Below are 18,625 nucleotides of genomic sequence, written 5' to 3' on the forward strand. Positions count from 1 at the left end.
ATTGAACTCATTCGCACAAGAGATCTCCTCCTCTAACACAGGCTTTATACTCTCCTGGGACTCTACGTGCTGTTTCATTCTGCAATCTCCTAACTGGTTTACACACCTCAAGACCCTGCTATGCTGCAAATGAACCTAAAACTGGTTTGTGCCCTCCTAGCTTTATGTACAGCAATAGCTTTCACCTTAGGTTGGATTTTCCGAAGTAGCAGAGGGACACTCACAATTTGTGACAGCCAGCGCCAGGATTTGTGCTTGAAGAAGGGAGACCAAGATGGCTACAGCTTGGTCTTTGCTGATCTAACTCCAGAAGAGATGGTACAAGTGAAGAAGTACTTGTGGAACAACTTGGGGGTGCCATTAGTAGAGCCCCTTGAAGCCAAGCCATCTGACAACTGCATCTATTCCATTGTTCTTCAGCTTCCCCCCAAAGCAGAGGTGCTGGAATTCCTGGATTACCAAGGGAGAGAGCCTACACGACAAGCTCTGGCTGTGGTCCATTTTGGAAACCAAGAGGACCCAAATGTCACTGAATATGTAGTGGGTCCTCTTCCAAAGCCAACATATCACCAAGATATCACAGTGCAGAAGTATGGAGGGAAGCTGCCATATTACCGAAGATTTTTTTTGAGAAGTGAACGAGAAGAAATGGTTATTCTCTTGAGCAAGGAATATCCTAAAGCTCAAAACTTTATGTACAGGATACTTGACTATAATGGAAGTAACCTTGTTGGAGTCCCTGCTGTGCCACCAGGTTTTAAATCAGGAGACAGGAAAATATGGATAGGTCATTGTCAGAAAGTATCTGGTTTTTATTTGCATCCAGTTGGATTGGATGTGGAGGTAGATGCTAGCAGCTTGAATACTTCTGAGTGGAAAGTGCTGAATGTGTTCTATAATGGACAGTACTTTAAGGGCATGGATGACCTTGAAAGGCAATTCAACCAGGGCCGTGTTAAAGTGGTCAAAGTAAAGGAGGCGCCTCTTGATGGGGGATACTCGTCACTGAAACCAAGAGTCCCACCTGAGCGGCCAGGCCCTTTGCAATATGAACCTCGTGGTCCACGCTACTGCATCAGGAACAACCAAGTCACCTTCATGTCTTGGAGTTTTGCCTTCGGAATGGAAGTCAACAGAGGGCCACGGATCTTCGACATTAGGTTTGAGGGTGAGCGGATTGTCTATGAGTTAAGTGTGCAAGATGCGACTGCCCTCTATGGCTCCAATAGTCCAGGGGCAATGATTACCAGGTACATGGACCTAAGCTTTGCCCTTGGGAAAGGAACTTCCACACTCACCCAGGGCATTGATTGTCCTTACTTAGCTACCTATTTGGACAGCCACTATTTCCTTGATTCTTCATTACCTGTCACACACAAAAATTCTATCTGCATCTTTGAGCAAAATTCCGGGATTCCAATACGACGCCATTATGACCAGCTACTCCGTGCATTTTATGGAGGGGTGGTTGATTCAGTTCTGGTCTTCCGATCCATTTCTACAATGGGTAACTATGACTATATCTGGGATTTTGTGTTTCATCAAAATGGAGCTGTTGAAGTTATAGTGCATGCCACTGGGTACATTCAGACTTCTTTATTCTTTGGTAACGCCTCAGATTTTGGAAACAGGGTTGAAGAGTTGTTACTGGGAACAATGCACACTCACAATATTCATTACAAAGCAGACTTGGACACTGGAGGTAAGTGTCAGTTTTAATTTTTCAGGAAATGTAGCAATATCTACATCTATTTACTGGAGCTTATAGCTGCATTTGGAGATTTTTCTGGTTTTTAAAGTGAGTCCCTAAATCTTTTGGTTGATTCTCACATCCACAGTTCATGGAACATGTTTCTGTCTAGGATTAGAATGAGAAGGATTCTTTGCATGCCCCTTTTGACTCCTTATGGCGGCACGAATCCTGTAGCAGTTTTATTGAACCCTTGTTGATGTCTTCTTTGTTCATTTCCACACTGCTCTAGAATTCCCCCTCCTAAAATCAAGCACCGCTGTTGAAAAGCATTGAGGGCTAAGTGAATGGCAAGCTGTAATAGAGCTTGGAGACCTCACAAGGAAGGGCACAGAGTCTCAAATGGTCTCTTGTCTTGAGAACTGCCAATGAATAAAATCTCCAGTCTATCATCAGCAGGAGAGAGATGTGGGGGACAGGGGAGCTGATGGACAGTGCAGTATAACAATACCATGTGCCATGCCAACATTGCCATATAAACTTGGGAGAGTTGTGGAGTGAGAATATTTTTTTAAAATAAGCGTGGACTGTAAGTAGGATCTCGCTTTCTGTCCCATATATGAGCCTCCAGCCCCAGAGCAAGAAGGCTCTTCCAGACAGCACATGGCCTTTCTGCACAGTAGTTTTTCCTGGGAGGCTGGGATGCATGCCCATCAGTGTTGGGCTGTGATCAAGCCATCCCTGTGCTAAGAGGTGCTGCTGGGGATCCAGACTCCCCTTATCTTCATGGGTGACATGCAGTGTTGCCTCTCTGAGATGACAGTAGATTTTGCTGCCGTGGGTCAGGCAGTTTGTTCTGCTGCTTCTAGTCGCTTAACCTGAAAGTTTTTCAACTGGTGCTGCCAACTCCCTGATTCTCTTACCTGCTGGCTGTAATGCTTTGGGATCTTTTTCTTTCCTTCATTCTTTCCCAACCTGTTCCCTGATTCTCAGTAGTCTGCTCATGTAGCTACAGATTGTTTCTTTCCAGGGCTTTTTTTCTGGGAAAAGAGGTGGTGGAACTCACTGGGTACCATACTGCGCGCGCAAAACACGCGCGTGCTCCTAGGACCATGCAATGATGTCACTTCCCGGAAGTGATGGCATCACGCAGGCCGTGGCCACCCCAGGAGCACTCCCATACTCCATAGGGGGCTCAAGAGCATTCCCTGCCTGGCAGTAGCCTGATCCTGGCCATTAAGGGCCCAAAATGGCCCAAAAAATTCTTAAAACTACCCAGCCACATGAGTATTTTTAAGAGGTGCTGGCTGAGAAAAATCCCTGTTTCTTTCTCTTCCATTGGTTTCTCATTCTTTTCTGCGTACAAGGAAATTATCTAGCAGAGGAGAAGAAAGAAGGGCAAGATAAAACGTGCTGCTCTCTTCTTGGTGTGCCCACCCTCCTGTCCTGTGTCTGCTAATCCATCTAACAAGCTGTTGCTGTTGCTGTTGATCTTTCTTTGAAGAACTGGATCTGCTGAGTGTTTGACAAACAAATTAATCCAACACTGAAGTTGTGCCTGACTTTCTACTGGTTTTGTCGTCTGGGGAGCAAACCAATACGGCATGTGTGAGCAATGTGTGGGATTTCTATAGCTAGCTCCCTGCATATTACTCTTCTTCAGTTATGATTTCTGTATGTAGACAATTTATTCTTCTTGTGTTTATTCTTTTATGGATGAAGTCAAGTATATTACATTTTTGGAGATACATATCGAGGATACTGCATGACTGGCTTGCCACAGTGCAAAGAAACACCAAGAGGATGCATCATCCTTTCTGTGAACAGGGAGAGGATAGCAACAGAATCTTTGTGCCCAACTTAACCCAAGCAAGTTCTTTTCGTATGGCCTTTCTGTCCAGTTTTGTGTTCTAGAGGAAAACCTTTCTACTGCCTCTGGTAGGCTTGGTTCTTCAACCTTGTAGCCACAAACATTTGAACCTTTGCTTCTCTTGTTGCAAGTAGTTAAGTGGTAGGGCTGTGAATATTCATTCTGCTGGTTTGAAACCCCACCCCACCCCCTGCCATGAGATCAGAAGGTAGTCTTGAGTAAGCCACTCCTCTCAGCCCTAGCTCCCCAGCTGTATTGCGGGATGATAAAAACATTGATTTTGTTCACCACTCTGAGTGGGGCACTAATCTGTCTATAAGAGCCAGTTTGGTGTAGTGGTTAAGAGCAGTGGGACTTTAGTGTGTAGAACTGGATTTGTTCCCCATTCTTCCACTTGAAGGGAGCTGAGTGACCTTGGGTCAGTCACAGATCCCTTAGAGCTCTGTCAGCCCCACTCACGTCACAGACTGATTATTGTGAGGATAATAATAACAGTGACTTTGTTCACCATTCTGAGTGGGATACTAATATGTCTATAAGAGTGGTATATAAGCACATTATTGTTAATATTATTAGTATTGATGATGATGACTCTTGAGTTCATGTGTTTTCTCCTGAGATCTCCCCAAATTTCTTCCCTTCTACTGTCTAACACAGCAATTATTTATAGTATTGAGCATGGCTTGAAATGGAGATGCATCACAAGGTGCTACCTTCCTACTAATTCCAAAGTAACAAGAACTTCAAACTTTCATTTTCCTTTCTTGGAAGTGAACAACAATGGTGTATCATGCCAATAAAGCCCCTGGCTCTTCTCTTGTCATTAACTCCTTCTCTTAAGACACCCAAGTAACCTATGCTGCTGGAACTAGAGATTAAAAAGAAAGTGGACATGAATCTTTGGGCTATGTTTGACTTTTAGGATGGTGACTTTGAAGCAGTGAACTGAAATAACTTCATAGACAGAAATCTGTATCCTTTCTGCTAATTGAATTAGTTTCCTCCCCTTGTGGGTGTTTAATCAGCATCTTTACTTTCTGTAAAATGCTGATTCCATACTTTGTGACATTGGGATCAGCACTTTGCTAGCCCTACAGCATTCAAACAATGAGATCTGCAACTACATCAGAGGCATCTAAAATTAGGTTATTTTTTAATTAGATGTGTGACTGTGATTGCCGTAGATCATTCCCCCCCAAATGAAGGAGTGAAGCCATTGGTCTGTGGGATCCTGTTCTCCCTCTGAAGGCATAAAAAGAGAAGAGAACATTGTAGAACAATATCAGGTATCTTGCCTGATACTGGAGAGACATATTATATTCCTGTAAGGAAGTACTTCTTTATCAATGAGGAATTAAACAGTGGGATCAGTGGCAGTGATGCCTAGTAGCATAGAGGGATTTAAAGGGGATTAGATAGATCAGTAGAGGAGAGTTGCAACAACGGCTTCTAGCCAACCACAAAATACGACGAGGTTGCACAAAATGCAGAATTCCAAGCCAAATATCCTGCAAGAGAGGCAGGCGCTTCTGAATGGATGCTCCCAGAAGGACAATGGTGATATTGCTAAAACTCTTCAGAAGTAGCTCCTGCCTCCAAAATGTGGAGGCAAGCAAGGACTGGCTGTTTGCTTTAGGGAAGAGATCTTGTTTGGATTCAGTTTCCAAAGGAAGGGGAGTGTTTTCTCCCTGCATTGCCACAAGAAGAGTCCACAGACCTAAAAAAGTTGGGATTAAGATTTAAAGGATTAGAAGTTAAGATTAAATTAAGATTTATGGGAAAGCCACAGGGCACAGTTGTGACAGACCTGCCCAGGAATCAGCTCAGTGGTTAGCATTTTGCAAATAAGTTATATAGCATGGAGTGACTAGAAGCTTTCTTTCTTTTTCTGTTGCATTTGTGACCCTTTTATCCTCAAAACTGAAGAGGAATGCCAGGAAATTTATTGGCCGTGGCACTCTGGGCCAACACATTGGAAATTTCCATGGTGAATGTGTATCATGGCAATGGGAGTATCAGGGCTTGTCGCTGCTGCCGTTGGGCCGGGGCCCCAGCTGGTCTGGCCCTGACATCAGAGGGGTGCCAGGGATACTGCAGGACCCTGCTCTGTGGAAGGAGGGGTAGTATACATCACCCAGACTCCCTCTCAGTCCACTCGCTGGCCTGCTCAACCTGGCCTGCTTACCCTCTGCATCCTCCATTATCTCCTTCTCCCAGAACTCTCCTCCAAGCCTCCACTCTCACACTGCTCTACTCTCACTCCACACCATCACTCCTTACTCCCACCCACCACCTCAGAGCTCTTCCTAGCCACCTTATATAGGGCTTCCTTTCTCCGCCCCGCCCTCCTCCTAGGCTTGTTCTCTCTCCTGACTTGGCCCAGCTGTGCCTTCCCTCAGGTGTTTCCCTCCTACCACTAATCCCTTCTTGGCTTCCTTGCCTTGCTGGCAGGGTGGGGTTGAATGTGAGCCATCCCCAGCTGAGGTCTCCTTGGCCTTGCTCACGAGGAGCTGCCCCAGCCAGCTTCTGTGCTGCTGAGCATGCCTGGCCTTGCTCACAAGGAACTGCCCCAGCTGGCTTCTGTGCTGCTGAGCTTCCCTGGCCTTGCTCACGAGGAGCTGCCCTGGCCAGATTCTGGGCTGCCTGCTCATTGATGCTGGGCGGGGCTACCCATCTCCTCCCCCAGAATGCCTGTGGCAGCTCCACCTGGAGGGGCTTGGCTCCTAGCACCTCCTGAGTCAGGCTGCTGTCCTCTAGCCAGGGTGTGGCTCTGGGCTGTAATGGCTGCTTCTCCTCCTTGGAAGGTAAGGGCTCTGTTTGGGCTGTTGCTGGGTCCCTATTCCCCCTGCCTTGGCCCTTTTCCTCTAGCCTGTTTAGCCCCCTCTCTTCCCCCTGGGGGGTGGGACTAGCTGGCCTCTCCCTGCTCCCTCCAGCCTTCTGAGGCTTTGGCCTTTCGCCCCTTCCCCCTGGGGTAGGCAGGTTCTGGCTCTGTCTGTCAGACAGAGCAGTTGAACTGCTGTCTCCCGGCTGCCCCCTGCCGCTGCCTGTCAGCAAGTCCGGGGGCTGGGCTGCTGACCCCGGACAGGGAGATCTTATTTGTTCACTCAAGCCGTCAGTTTGTTCTAATTAGCAGCTTATTTGAGCTCATTTTGTCTTAGCGAATCATTTTGGAATCATGAAAACTTCATGTTTGTTTTTGGATAGTTTCCCACATGAAGAGTGGGAAAGAGTTCCATTCAAGAGGAATTCAACAGACATTCAATAGATCCCTTTTTGGTCCTTCTGCTGTCTCAAACTTTGACTAATGAAAGTTCAGATTTGGGACAATCATGACATTGATGTTAAGGTGTACGTGGGCAGCTGCTGACTCAACAATGGTGCACTCTCATATCAGAGAAACCAGGCCTCGGTTGGATGCAGTACAGTTGCAACTTCTCAGCAGTTAGGGTAGTGGAGAATCTGCAACACAACTTCTTTTGTTTTGACGGAGCTCTTTCACTTTGAACAGGTACTCAAAGATGAGACATTTAGCAAGGCAAGCACCTACACGCTTCACCTGTGTCGACATCCACTAATGAAGCAGCTACAGTATACATTCTCTCATGGTTGTTCTTGACATTTTCTTCCTTTCCAGGTGTGAAAAATTCTCTAGTAACCAATGATATGACTTTTAAGAAAGTGAAGGCGCCCTGGGATCAAAAACATGAGATCCACCAGATGAGGCTGAAAAGAGAAGTCCTGGACACTGAGGACCAGGCAGCCTTCCGTCTTCATGATGACTTTCCCAGACACATCTATTTTGCAGCAAATAGCATAAATAGGTGGGGGCATGAACGTGGCTATCGGATCCAGATATACAGCTTCTCTGGGGACCACCTACCAGAGTCGGATCCTATGGAACGAGCCATCAGTTGGGGCCGGTGAGTTATTTATTTCTTGGGGTGTGATATAAAAGAGTCGTATCCATTGGCGTTTTAAATACTTGAACTGCATTATTTACTATTAAAAGCTTGCTCATCAAAGTTGACTGACTAGGAACTGGGGTGAGGCAGTAGCTCAGGGGTCGAATGCCTGTTTTATAAACTGAAGGCCCCTGGTTCAGTCCCTAGCACCTCCATTTAAAAGGATCACATCATTGATGGTGGGGAAGTGTCTACCAGAGATGCCATAGAGTTGCTGCCAGTCAGAACAGACAATACTGTCCTTAATAGACCGATGGTCTGGAAGTCTACCATATGCAGCCCCAAGGATGAAGTCGCTCATGCAAAGAAAATCTGTGCTTACACAAAACCAGACAGCTCTCCCAAAGCCAGTGAGATGGTACAACCGTTGGCAGAAAGTGGAAATACTGTGCACAGAAATGCAAATTTGTACAATCCTGTTTGGTGGGAAGATGGCTGAACTTCTCTTGTTGTCTGACATCACTGTTGGTTAGGTATCTGCTGAGTCACCTTAATACCCTGCCAATTCCCTTTGCCCAGGAAAATGAAACTAGGCGTACCTGAAGCTGTCTTATGTTGATCTGTCAAGATCAGTTCTGCCTCCTCTTCTTTCAGAGGTTCCCCTGTGTCTTTAATTTCACCTCCTACCTGATCATTTTAACTTGTGATACTGGGTACCTTCTCCATACAAAGAGGATGGTGTACCACTAAGCCATAGCCCCTCCCCAAGACTGAACTTTGAAAGTAGATTATTTATATTGATTACAAGGTATCTTCTTATCACTACTAAGTAATGACAGCAGCCTTTCCCCATCTGATTACAGTGCCCCTTAGCACCCTTACTGCCATTTTTAAATGTGAGCTGTGCCTTCTTTAAAGATGGAAGGCACTGGTCTGGGATGCCTTTACCCAAGAAGCTATTGACAAAATACCAGAATAAAGCGGAAGGTCCAGTTCCATTTTTAAAAAATACTTCCCTCTGCCCAGGGAAATGAAACCAGGAAGCAAGATACTGAGCCAGACCCTTGGTCTATCGAGGTCAGTATTGTCTGCTTTGACTGGCAGCAGCTCTACGGCATCTCTGGTAGACACTTTCCCATCACTTGATTTTGTTATCCTTTTAACTGGAGATGCCGGGGAGTGAACCTGGAGCCTTCTGTATGTTAAGCTTTGTAACATTTCAGTTCAGATCCCGGCCTAGGCAAATCGGCACATCTCTATGTATTTTGAAATTAAGGTTAGACAGGATGGCTTTACAGTTACTTAAACCTCCACCTGTTGAGTTATTGAATGCTTGAATGGGACAGAGTGATCGACAGATTAGGTTTCTTTTTCAGATGTATTTCTTAACTGAGTCAGATGAATCTCTGTAATCTTGTGAATGCTTCATACTCCTTAATAGTCCTGAATTTCACTAGGGAATCATTTCCCAGTGCTAAAGGTCAACCATAGATCACATGAAAGATCTGAGTGCCAATCAGCATGTGAAAATTTCCTTAAGTATAGATTTCCACTCCATACAGTTAAATGCAGTGCCTTTTATGATAACCCAGAGGCATATCGTTGTGCTGCATTTAGCCATATAAACTGGAAATGCTTCTATTGTTGCTTGGGGTCTTTGCAAACTTGGATTCAGGGTGGGAGAGCATTTTCATAGCTTTCCCAGACACCAAGTTCCAATTTCAAGGGAGCCTCAAGCATCTTGAGAATTGCTAGTTGCCACTGGGCCTGCCTCTGGCCCTCCTGCCCAGGAAAGTGGAGTTCCCGCTCAGCAATGCTGCTCTCGCTCTGCTTTGCAGGTACAAGCTGGCTGTCACCAAGAGGAAAGAGGAGGAGCCGACTAGCACCTCTGTCTATAACCAGAATGACCCCTGGACGCCAACGGTTGCCTTTGCTGATTTCATAAACAATGAGCCCATTTGCAATGAGGTGAGCAGTGATCTCTGTAAGATGATGGCAAACCTTGTAAGCGGTCAGCTGAAATCTGCACAAGTTCAGACGGATGTTGCCAATGGGTAGTAGGGTGCAGACCCCAGCCCAGGCATATCAATTTTTCCCTCTTCTCCTCAGCTGGCAATACAGGATGTAAGAGGCAACTGCTTCATTATATAGATGCCACTGTTTCCAAGCCTAGGTCTTGCCAGATATCATGAATGGGGAGTGGATGGCATTTGCAGGGAAGAATCTACATGTGGGAGGGAATGCTTAAACATTGTACCTAACAAATGCTCCTGTAACCCATTTTTAATCTTCTTCCTCCAATTGAATTCCAAGATTAGAAACAAGGTTGATGAGGGGTGGCGGAGAAATGCTGTAAAATTCCTGCCCCATTTAACAGCCTGCAAGGGAGAATCGGCATATGCAGGAATGGAGAAGTACACCCACTTGCTGATTTTCATGTTCAAATGTCTGTGTGCACACACCCCATCTCCATTAGCATGTCCATCCAGGGTTTGGGGATCCAGGTCTTTTGGGGCCATTTGGACTTCTATTCCAAAGGTCGAACTTGATGATAACAGGCAATCCACGAACAACATCCTGCATTTTTGGAAAGCTCTGCAGCCCAATTTGAACTGAGAGCATTTGCTAACTCTCCTCTCTCACCATGTTTCTGACTTTGGTGATCCCCCCCTCCCCCAGTGGTATATTTTGGCCCTGCATGAGGGATAAACCATAGAATACCCATATGTTTCCCTTTCTTGGGTCACACTGTAGCTCTGCTGTGGTGTATTGATGCTGAGGAAATGATCCAAACGGATAGTCTAAAATCCCATCCCTTGGAACAGTCCCAAGTCCACACCAGGAGCCCCCAGATCTGCTCTTAATGTGGGAGCTCCTTCTGTGGTTTTTCCACAGCTGTGTCTAATATGGCCTGCAGACTGCTGTTATTACCTTGTAGAGAGAATATGGTGGGCAGTCCAGAGGAATGTGTCCCACCTCTTTAAGCAAAGCACTTTTCTCTTGGGAAAGAAATGATTGGTGTGGTGCTTGTGTCAGTTGCCTCTTGATCTAGGGTTGCTAGCTCTAGGTTGGGAAATACCTGAAGATTTTAGAGAAGTGGAGGGAGCTTAGGGGGGTTGGAGTTTGAGGAGGGGCTGGAGCTCAGCAGACAATAATGTCCCATCCAAAGGAGCTTTTTTCTCCAGGGGAGTTGATCTCTGATATCTAAGTAGTGTCTGGGAATCTTTATTGTCACACATCTCCTTTCTACACGTTTTCAGGGTAAACAGGACAAACAGACACCACAGAAAATAACTCCAGTGCTGGGGCAGACCAATAGGAAACAGACCTACGATTCAAATCTGGCTTATAAAATAGAACATCAGACTCCCCTGGGCTTACTGTCAGAGCGTTTTATGCTCAAACTGAATTGTCTGTGTATTGAAACAACAGCCTGGCTTTAGAACAAGGGGGGAGGGTTGTTGGTTCCCTAACTTCCCTTTCATTGAGGAAAACTTTATCTTAAATGTTTCAGTTTTAAATACACATACATCTCAGAGCAGAGTAGATCAGTTCCGTTTCTCTGATGGAAAACTTTGGAATGTTTGTTACTGGCCAAAAGAAGGGTTTGTTCTGGTCCTTAATTACTTATTTAAGACGTTTGTATCCTGCCTTTCTACTACAGTGTTCACTGGCAGTGTTCACTACAGTGTTCCACTGGCAGAAGGAAAGGAACAGGAAAGGAAAAGAAAATGAAAGCAAGCAAACTTTGTTATAAGCTCTTAATCATTTGTGTTAGAATGCAGTGTTTATATCAATGTTTATTATTTAAAATTCTCTCACACTGAAAAACAGGCAGCTCTTTTCCCCACTGCCTCTTCTGACAGCTGCTTTGTGGGATTTAGGATGATAGCCCAGCTGGTCAGCAGAGCATAGAATCTTGGAATTCTTGGGAACATTTCTTGCAAAGGAAGAGGGTGTGGAATCTGAACAACACAGCTCTTCTCTGAAGACAAAGCAAGTTCTGTACAGTCAACAGAGTTATTGCTCTTGATAGTTAGGAACAAGTTCATTCTGATATGTTTCTTTAGAAAGGAAATTGTTAAGGAACTCTGTACTTTACAGGAAAGACAAAGTAAAGATTTCTAGCTATCTTTCTAAGCTAGGATGCAGAGAGATTGCAGAGAGCATGCCCAGCCCTCATGGTGGATGAAAAGAAGTGATGTAGCCAGAAGGAAGGATCTCCTAAGAGTTGCAATCTGGGTAAACAAAGGAACAGCAGGAAAGGAAAGGTGCTTTATCTGAGCCCTCTGGGGTCCTGGCGTCTGTGATAGTATTAAGTGGCATTCTTCTACTGCAGCAAATGGTATGCTTTCTTCCTGGGGCTTCACCTCGCCTATGGCAGTTTCTGTTTGGGATCCTTCTGTGCTTCTTTCTATACTTCATGTTTCTATTCTAACACAGCTTCAGATTCTTCAGATGTTACCTTAGCTGTTGTCTGAGAATTAAGTATTTTTGCATTCTTTTTTGTCATGTAACAGGTAGTCCCTGGAATCAGTTTCCTTAGGAAGAAAGTGTGCTAGGAGACTTCTGGGAGAAAATGAGCCAAAAGGGCTGTCAAACAAACAAACAAACAAACAAACAAACAAACAAACAAACAAACAAACAAACAAAGTAAATAGTGTTTATTTACATAACAGATTGAGTAATATGGGAAGGAAGCTATAAGTCTAACTTCAGTATGAGATGTCGAGGTTTATCAGTTCATCCTTGTTCAAATCCAGGCTGTTTCACATAAACCAGCTTAGTACTCCTTTTAAGACCAGAAAACCCAGTACTGGCCCCACACCCTACTCTTTCCAGCTACAGCTGAATCTCCCTGAGTAGTGTGTGCCAGATGACAGAAAACTGTTTAATTGCTGTGGCTTATCAAAGTACTCCCCCACCGCCAACCGCCAGGCTATAGGAAACCCCAGACCACCACCTTTCAACATCTAGCACCCTGCACTGGCAAAGACATTGTAGATAGCCATGTCGGTCAAAACAAATAGTTGATCAGCTCTTGTATTTTAGATTTTAGAAAATAGGTAGGTTTGCCAAGATACATTTGCCACATATTTTGTGGATAAAATCATTCAGATCCACTGAGACCTAGATGCCACATCTAAAGGTGCTGTTGACACAACCTGGTCAGAATGGTGTAGCTGCCTTTCAGTTGTGGAGGTGGACAAGCTACTTAGAAGTGTGTGGCCCACCACATCTAAGCTTGCTCTTGCTCATCATGCTTCATAATATCAAGCTGGGTAAGACTGGGTGAGTGGGCTTAGGAGGTAATAAATGCTGTGGTTCTGATTGCTATGAAAGGAAACGGTCATGAGACCCTTCCTGAAGAAAGCCATCCCTGAACCTGGATTACCTCAATAACAACCACCTGGCGTCCAAATCTCTATTGTTGGTCACGTATAGGGGATTGGGGTTGGATCAAGTAGCTCTGCTTACTGTCTTGGAGGAGACTGATTTAGATCTATTTTGATCTAAATTCAGACCTTGACTGGAGGCCAAAATGATCCTGGTCACCTTCTGGAGAGACTGGCTGGGTTGGGAATAGGGGGCACCATGCCTGGATAGTTGTTCTGTTACCTGGTCAGCCAGTTTGGGAATGCAGTGCTGGAGGGCTGCTCTTTCTCCTTCTAGCATTTACACTATGGGGTCCTGCAGGGGTCCCCTTTAACCTCTATATGAAACCACTGGGAGAAATTGTCTGGGTTTTGGAATAAGGAAGAACCAATATTCAGGTGACTCCCAACCCCTTTTTTTTGTAACCGCTGACTTGCTGGTGTGGGAGGAGGCTGAAGGCTGTTTGTCAGAGGTTCAATGAGTCTGTGTGGAAGTCTTTGTGTGGGTGAAAGAAGAGCCATTCTGTGAGTGAAGTTCTGAGAGAAGAAATCTGTGTGTTTTTTACTTGGTGGATGAAATTAGCCTGTGTGACAAGCAGGGCTTTTTTTCTGGGAAAAGAGGTGGTGGAACTCAGTGGTGGAACTCAGGACTGCACAATGACAACACTTTGGGTCAGCTGGAACAAGGGGGGAGTTTTTTAAAGTTTAAATCGCCCTCGGCAAAAATGGTCACATGGCCAGTGGCCCCACCCCCTCATCTCCAGACAGAGGGTAATCTAAACTCCCCTCAGTCTGGAGATCAGGGGTCGGGGCCACTAGCCATGTGACCATTTTCAAGAGGTGCCGGAACTCCGTTCCGCCGCGATCCCACTGAAAAAAAGCCCTGGTGACAAGTGAACTCAGAAAATTTCATGCTCTTCTTTTTGGGGAATATTTTTTGCCTAAGTGGCAACTGTGTGCAAAATTAATCTTTGTGATTGGGTCTGTGGAAAAACATTTAATTGGTATACTTATTTTGAAACCACTATGCTTAAAATCTATTCTGAAACCAACATGCTTACACAATCACTCTGTTAAACATATGTAATAATAAATAAACTTCTGGTTAAGCAAAACATCTGTTTCATCTAGCATAAAGAATCCCCCTTTTTTTACCTCACAATCACTCCCACATCTTGACCATTCTGTCATTAAGACTTCCTATATAATAAGTCAATACAGCGAGAGCCTTTGATGGCTGTGACAATCTACGGGAACACTGAGGAAATCATGGAGACTGCAATATTTAAATCAAGTCAAGTCAAGTTAGCCTTTATTGGCATATAGCAGCAATTCAAGTTATCCACTTACAAAAAAGAAAGAACAGAGTTAAAAGAATGCTGTATTACAAATACAAAAATACATTTAGAGCTTAACTCCGTGATATCCTTTGATGCAACTTCAAGGCAGAATGGAGAAACTCAGCCACCTTCTCGGTTACATCATGAAAGGAATCGTTCAACAGTCTATAGACTTTGAGCGAGTCAGAACAATCCATCATACTAGTTAAGACAGCTTTTAAGCATGTTTGGCATATACCAGCGTACAAATGACAGTGAAAAAGGACATGAGTAACTGACTCGACACATTTTTGTTCACATAAACAGCATCTAGCTGAATAGTCTATCCTGTTAAATCTGCCATGTAGAATGGCCGAAGGCACAGCATTGCACCTGGCCAAAGAAAAAGCTCTACGACGTAGGGGCACCTGCAGGGAGGATAAATATGGAGCCATCCTCCCTACAGTGAGGGGGACTTCAAAGCTCAGGGGAGAGCAGGTTTTAATAGCCAGGCTATATAACTTCTGGCGCTCGATATCTAGCAACCTACTCTTAATTTGATGAAATGCCGCGTTTGATGTTAACATAGACAATGAGTCCACAGATATACCCATGCCTTCCATTTTTTCCATGATATACGCTGACCAGTTTGACACATTGGACTCTGAAAGCATTTGATATATAAAGCTCCCAGGGTCAGAATTATAATGTAACCGTAGCCAGTATTTAAATGTCATAAGCCATGCCCTCGTTTCCACTAAAATTAAGCCAGTTTCTAAGCAAATAACTGCATATGGAACACACTTCGGTAGGCCCAGGATTTTTTGCAGAAATTTAGATTGGACACATTCAATGACCCGGTCAAATAAAGGGGGCAAATCACCACAGGGAAGGGCAGTTGGGTAGCCCAACTGCCAGAAGAAGGTAATGATATGGATGAGGGCTAATAAGCTGAAGCTCAGTCTAAACAAGACTGTGGTATTGGTGCTCAATGACAGAGTTGCTTGAGAACTGAGGAGTTTGTCTGCCCTGTATGGGACAGCATTCCTCCTGAAGGTGTGGGTTCAAAGCCTGAGGATGCTGATGGATCCTGACCTATAATAGGAAGCTCAGGTTTCTTTTGTAGCATGCAGTACCTTTTATCAGCTTTTGCTGATATGCTAACTACAGCGATTCCTCAAAAAGCATGATCTGGCCATAGTGATCCATGTTCTGCTTACATTCAGGTTAGAGTACTATAATGCATTATACATGGGCTGCCTTTGAAAACTCTTCAGAAATTTCCATTGGTCCCAGACGTGGTGGGCAGGGTATTGTCAGGGGCTGGTTATAGGGATCCTATCACGCCAGTGTTGAAAGATATTCTGCCCTGGCTGCCATTTGTTTCCCACCACAATTAAAAGTGTTGATTCTTATCTGTAAGGCACCAAATGCTGTGGCTAGGTTTGTTGAAGGGCCACTTCTTCCCCCCTTTGTCTAGCCCACCACCTAAAACTTGCCTCACAAGCCCTCCTTTCTGTTTTTTCCCTTCTTCCGTGGCAAGGTGGGTGGTAAAGTAGAGCAGAGGTGCTTCTCATTTGGAATCTCTTCTTGATGCTTACTCTATTGTCTTTAGGTACTAGGCCAAAGCATTTCTCCTACTTAAGCTTTTTAACTGTTGGGCTCCATTATTTCTAGCTATATTTTTATGGCTTGCTTCTAGCTTGAGAACTTAGTTTATGGATGTCATTTTAGGCTGCTGAATATTATTTTTAGGTGGTTTTTATGCCCCTGGTGGAATGTTTTCTGGGTGGCTTTTATGTTGGTATCTTTTTTCTGTTTGTTGTTTTTATTATTATGTTGTGGTATGGTTTTTACTGTGAACTGTCAGGTCTCTGAAGATGCACATATACATTTTGAAAACAAACGGATTTTGTTTCCCCTCTAACCAGATTTCCCTCTAACTAGTTCTTCCAATAATAATCAAAAAACAAGGACTGTTATCTCTTCCCTCCTTAGGACCTGGTTGCCTGGATCACTGCTGGCTTCCTGCACATTCCACATTCTGAGGACATCCCCAACACACCAACCGTTGGGAATGCAGTTGGCTTTATGTTGAGACCCTACAACTTTTTTGATGACGACCCTTCCATGTATTCTCCTGATGGTGTTTTCTTCACCAGCAAGCAGGATCCCACGTCCTGTGATGTCAACCATCTTGCCTGCCTGTCAAAAGCAGCTGCCTGCATGCCGAACTTGCCACCTTTCAGTTATGAGGGCTTCCAAAACCTGACAAGGCTGTGAATCCCTCTGGACCTTAGTTGGGAGGTGGTGCTCCGGAGACTGGTGGCGAAGAAGCAACTCAGCATGAGTGAGATCAGTGTGTAACAAGGGCCATTAGTGCTGAGCTCTGTCCATCCAGTATCTTCTAAACACAAACACAAACATGAACCCATGCATGCTTGTGCTGTATATATTTATATGTTGTACTTGCAGAATTGTCATCTCTCTGGGCTCAGATGTGCCAGGCAGATTGTGTGTGGTCTATTTCTGCCAAATGCTCAAATTTTTCTTCCGACAATATTAACAGGAGTATCCACACTGTGTAGATAAATTAGCTGAATTAAAATTATTTCTTTCCCAGAAACTCTGTGGACTATAATTCTATGAGATGAGATAAGCATCTCCAGCAAAGACTTGGCACTCTCGCCAAACGAGGATTCTTTAAGAAGCCAAGACAATTCAGGCCAAACCACACAATACGCCCAACATGTGACAGCTCATGGGTGTGCAACTGGACAAGCAGACAGATGTGCATTGGGGGAGCGCTCCTTAAAAAGTGCTTGTTTGGTGCTGCAAGATGGGAGAAGGAAATTCTAATTTCCCTCCCTCTCCCATTTTGCCAGCAGAAAGGGTGGGGAGGGGGGCATCTTCCCCTTTCCTCTGGCTCCACATGTTGGGCATATCATATAGTTACACCCTTAAAGTGGAGCAAATCCAGTAGGACCCTGTAGGGTAGATACTTGTAATCAGATCCTTGCTAATGACCTGGGAGTTCAAAAGCTGAAGACAGGCATGATCTTTAAAGAAAAGTCACAGAGTGTTCTTCCCCTGTGGTGTGGACTCCCTCTTCCTCCCATACTGGAGTTTGAAAAGCATGGGCAGGGCACACTCTCTCAAGGAAGCTGGTGGGTGTGAGCAGCTAGGCTTGTCATACCCCTTCCCCTCTGCTTCAGATGTGGGCTGCTCATCTTGAAAGAAATAAAGAAGGCATATATGTTTATTCATGTGTGTACTGAACCTTGACTTTATTTTTTAAAGGAAACGTTTTGGAAAGAGTTGCCAAACTCCTCTAGGAATTGGGCTGGAGGAGAAGGCGCTTAGGTGGTTACACAATAGTATTCAGTTGGCATCATCCACTGCCAACTTTTGTTGCCAACTTGCTGAAATGTTATTTGTCCTTAGAAGAGTAGTGAAAGGGATGCTTCTAAGAAACAGGCTGAGAGTACTTTCAAACTAGTTACGTCGATCTAGAAACAGGACACCTGTCTTCATACAAAATGGTTTCTTTAAGAACTCTATAGGAGCCAAGGTCATGGTTACTGAGGTGAGGTACTGTAATCCTCATAAACTAGTTTGAAATAAACTAGTTTGAATAAAACTAGTTTGAAAGTACCCGCAGTCCATTCAGTACAAGCATCCTCTTCCTGGTGGAAGAAAGTCACCCCGGGGCCAGGAACCACTAGCAAGCCCTGAGAAGATGAATGAAGCAGGCGGAGGGGGGGGGGAGTCATAATGGGAAAGGTGGACCTGAAGGTATGAGGGTCCCAGACCATTAAAGCCTTTAAAGTTGGGGACCAACGCCTTGAATTGGGTCCAGAGTAGACATGGGCACGGACTGGGAAAAAACTGCAGACTTTCAGTCCATGGTCCATCACATTCCACAGACCACCAACCATGAACTTTTCATGGACCCACCCCTGTTTGCGGACCAGTCAGTCCATGGTCTGTCACTTCCAGGGGCTCTAGGATGGCCTCTTTCACACTCAGAGATGCCAATCTCACAGAGAGTCTTCAGCAGGCTCTCCTCCAGCCACCCTCCAAGATTGGTGAAGATTGAGTTTCGGATGTCCAAGTTATAGACACCCAAAGCGGCTGCCTCCAGGAAAGTTCCATTACATATAATAGGAGCTGCAAATGCCATTTGACTTGCATTGGCTTCATTGAGATACGTTGCAGTGCCAAAAAGTTGAAATGAAAACATGGAATGGAGTTGGAGAATCTTCCTCTGAGAGCAGAAAGTGCTGCTGCTTCAAAATCAGTGTTATATGAGCTGACTGTGGTGACTTGGCCAGCAATCCAGCAGTTGCATTCTGCACCACCTGAAGTTTCCGGAGCATCTTCAAGGGTAGCCCTACATACACAGATTTAGGACAGTGGTGGTTGATAGGGCAGAGGGCAGGGCAGCAAACCATGGGTGAGGTCAGAGC

The 18,625-nt window shown here is 44.9% G+C and overlaps 2 protein-coding genes across 2 annotated transcripts; both read left to right on the forward strand.

The window, feature by feature from the left end:
• The first annotated feature begins 315 nt into the window (after window positions 1-315).
• Window positions 316-3,217, forward strand: LOC129339087 (primary amine oxidase, lung isozyme-like). Its single transcript, XM_054993689.1, has 2 exons — window positions 316-1,702; window positions 3,195-3,217. Exons 1-2 carry the CDS (start codon window positions 316-318, stop codon window positions 3,215-3,217), a joined length of 1,410 nt encoding a protein of 469 aa, XP_054849664.1.
• A 3,070-nt stretch (window positions 3,218-6,287) lies between these two features.
• On the forward strand, window positions 6,288-17,388 carry LOC129340173 (membrane primary amine oxidase-like). The gene is made up of 4 exons (XM_054994789.1): window positions 6,288-6,364; window positions 7,195-7,480; window positions 9,301-9,430; window positions 16,155-17,388. The coding sequence occupies exons 2-4, from the start codon at window positions 7,224-7,226 to the stop codon at window positions 16,437-16,439; spliced, it is 672 nt and encodes a 223-aa protein (XP_054850764.1). The 5' UTR covers window positions 6,288-6,364; window positions 7,195-7,223; the 3' UTR covers window positions 16,440-17,388.
• Window positions 17,389-18,625: the final 1,237 nt, after the last annotated feature.

The sequence above is a fragment of the Eublepharis macularius genome, chromosome 12 (genome assembly GCF_028583425.1).
Source record: "Eublepharis macularius isolate TG4126 chromosome 12, MPM_Emac_v1.0, whole genome shotgun sequence".
NCBI classification, from domain to species: Eukaryota; Metazoa; Chordata; class Lepidosauria; order Squamata; family Eublepharidae; genus Eublepharis; species Eublepharis macularius.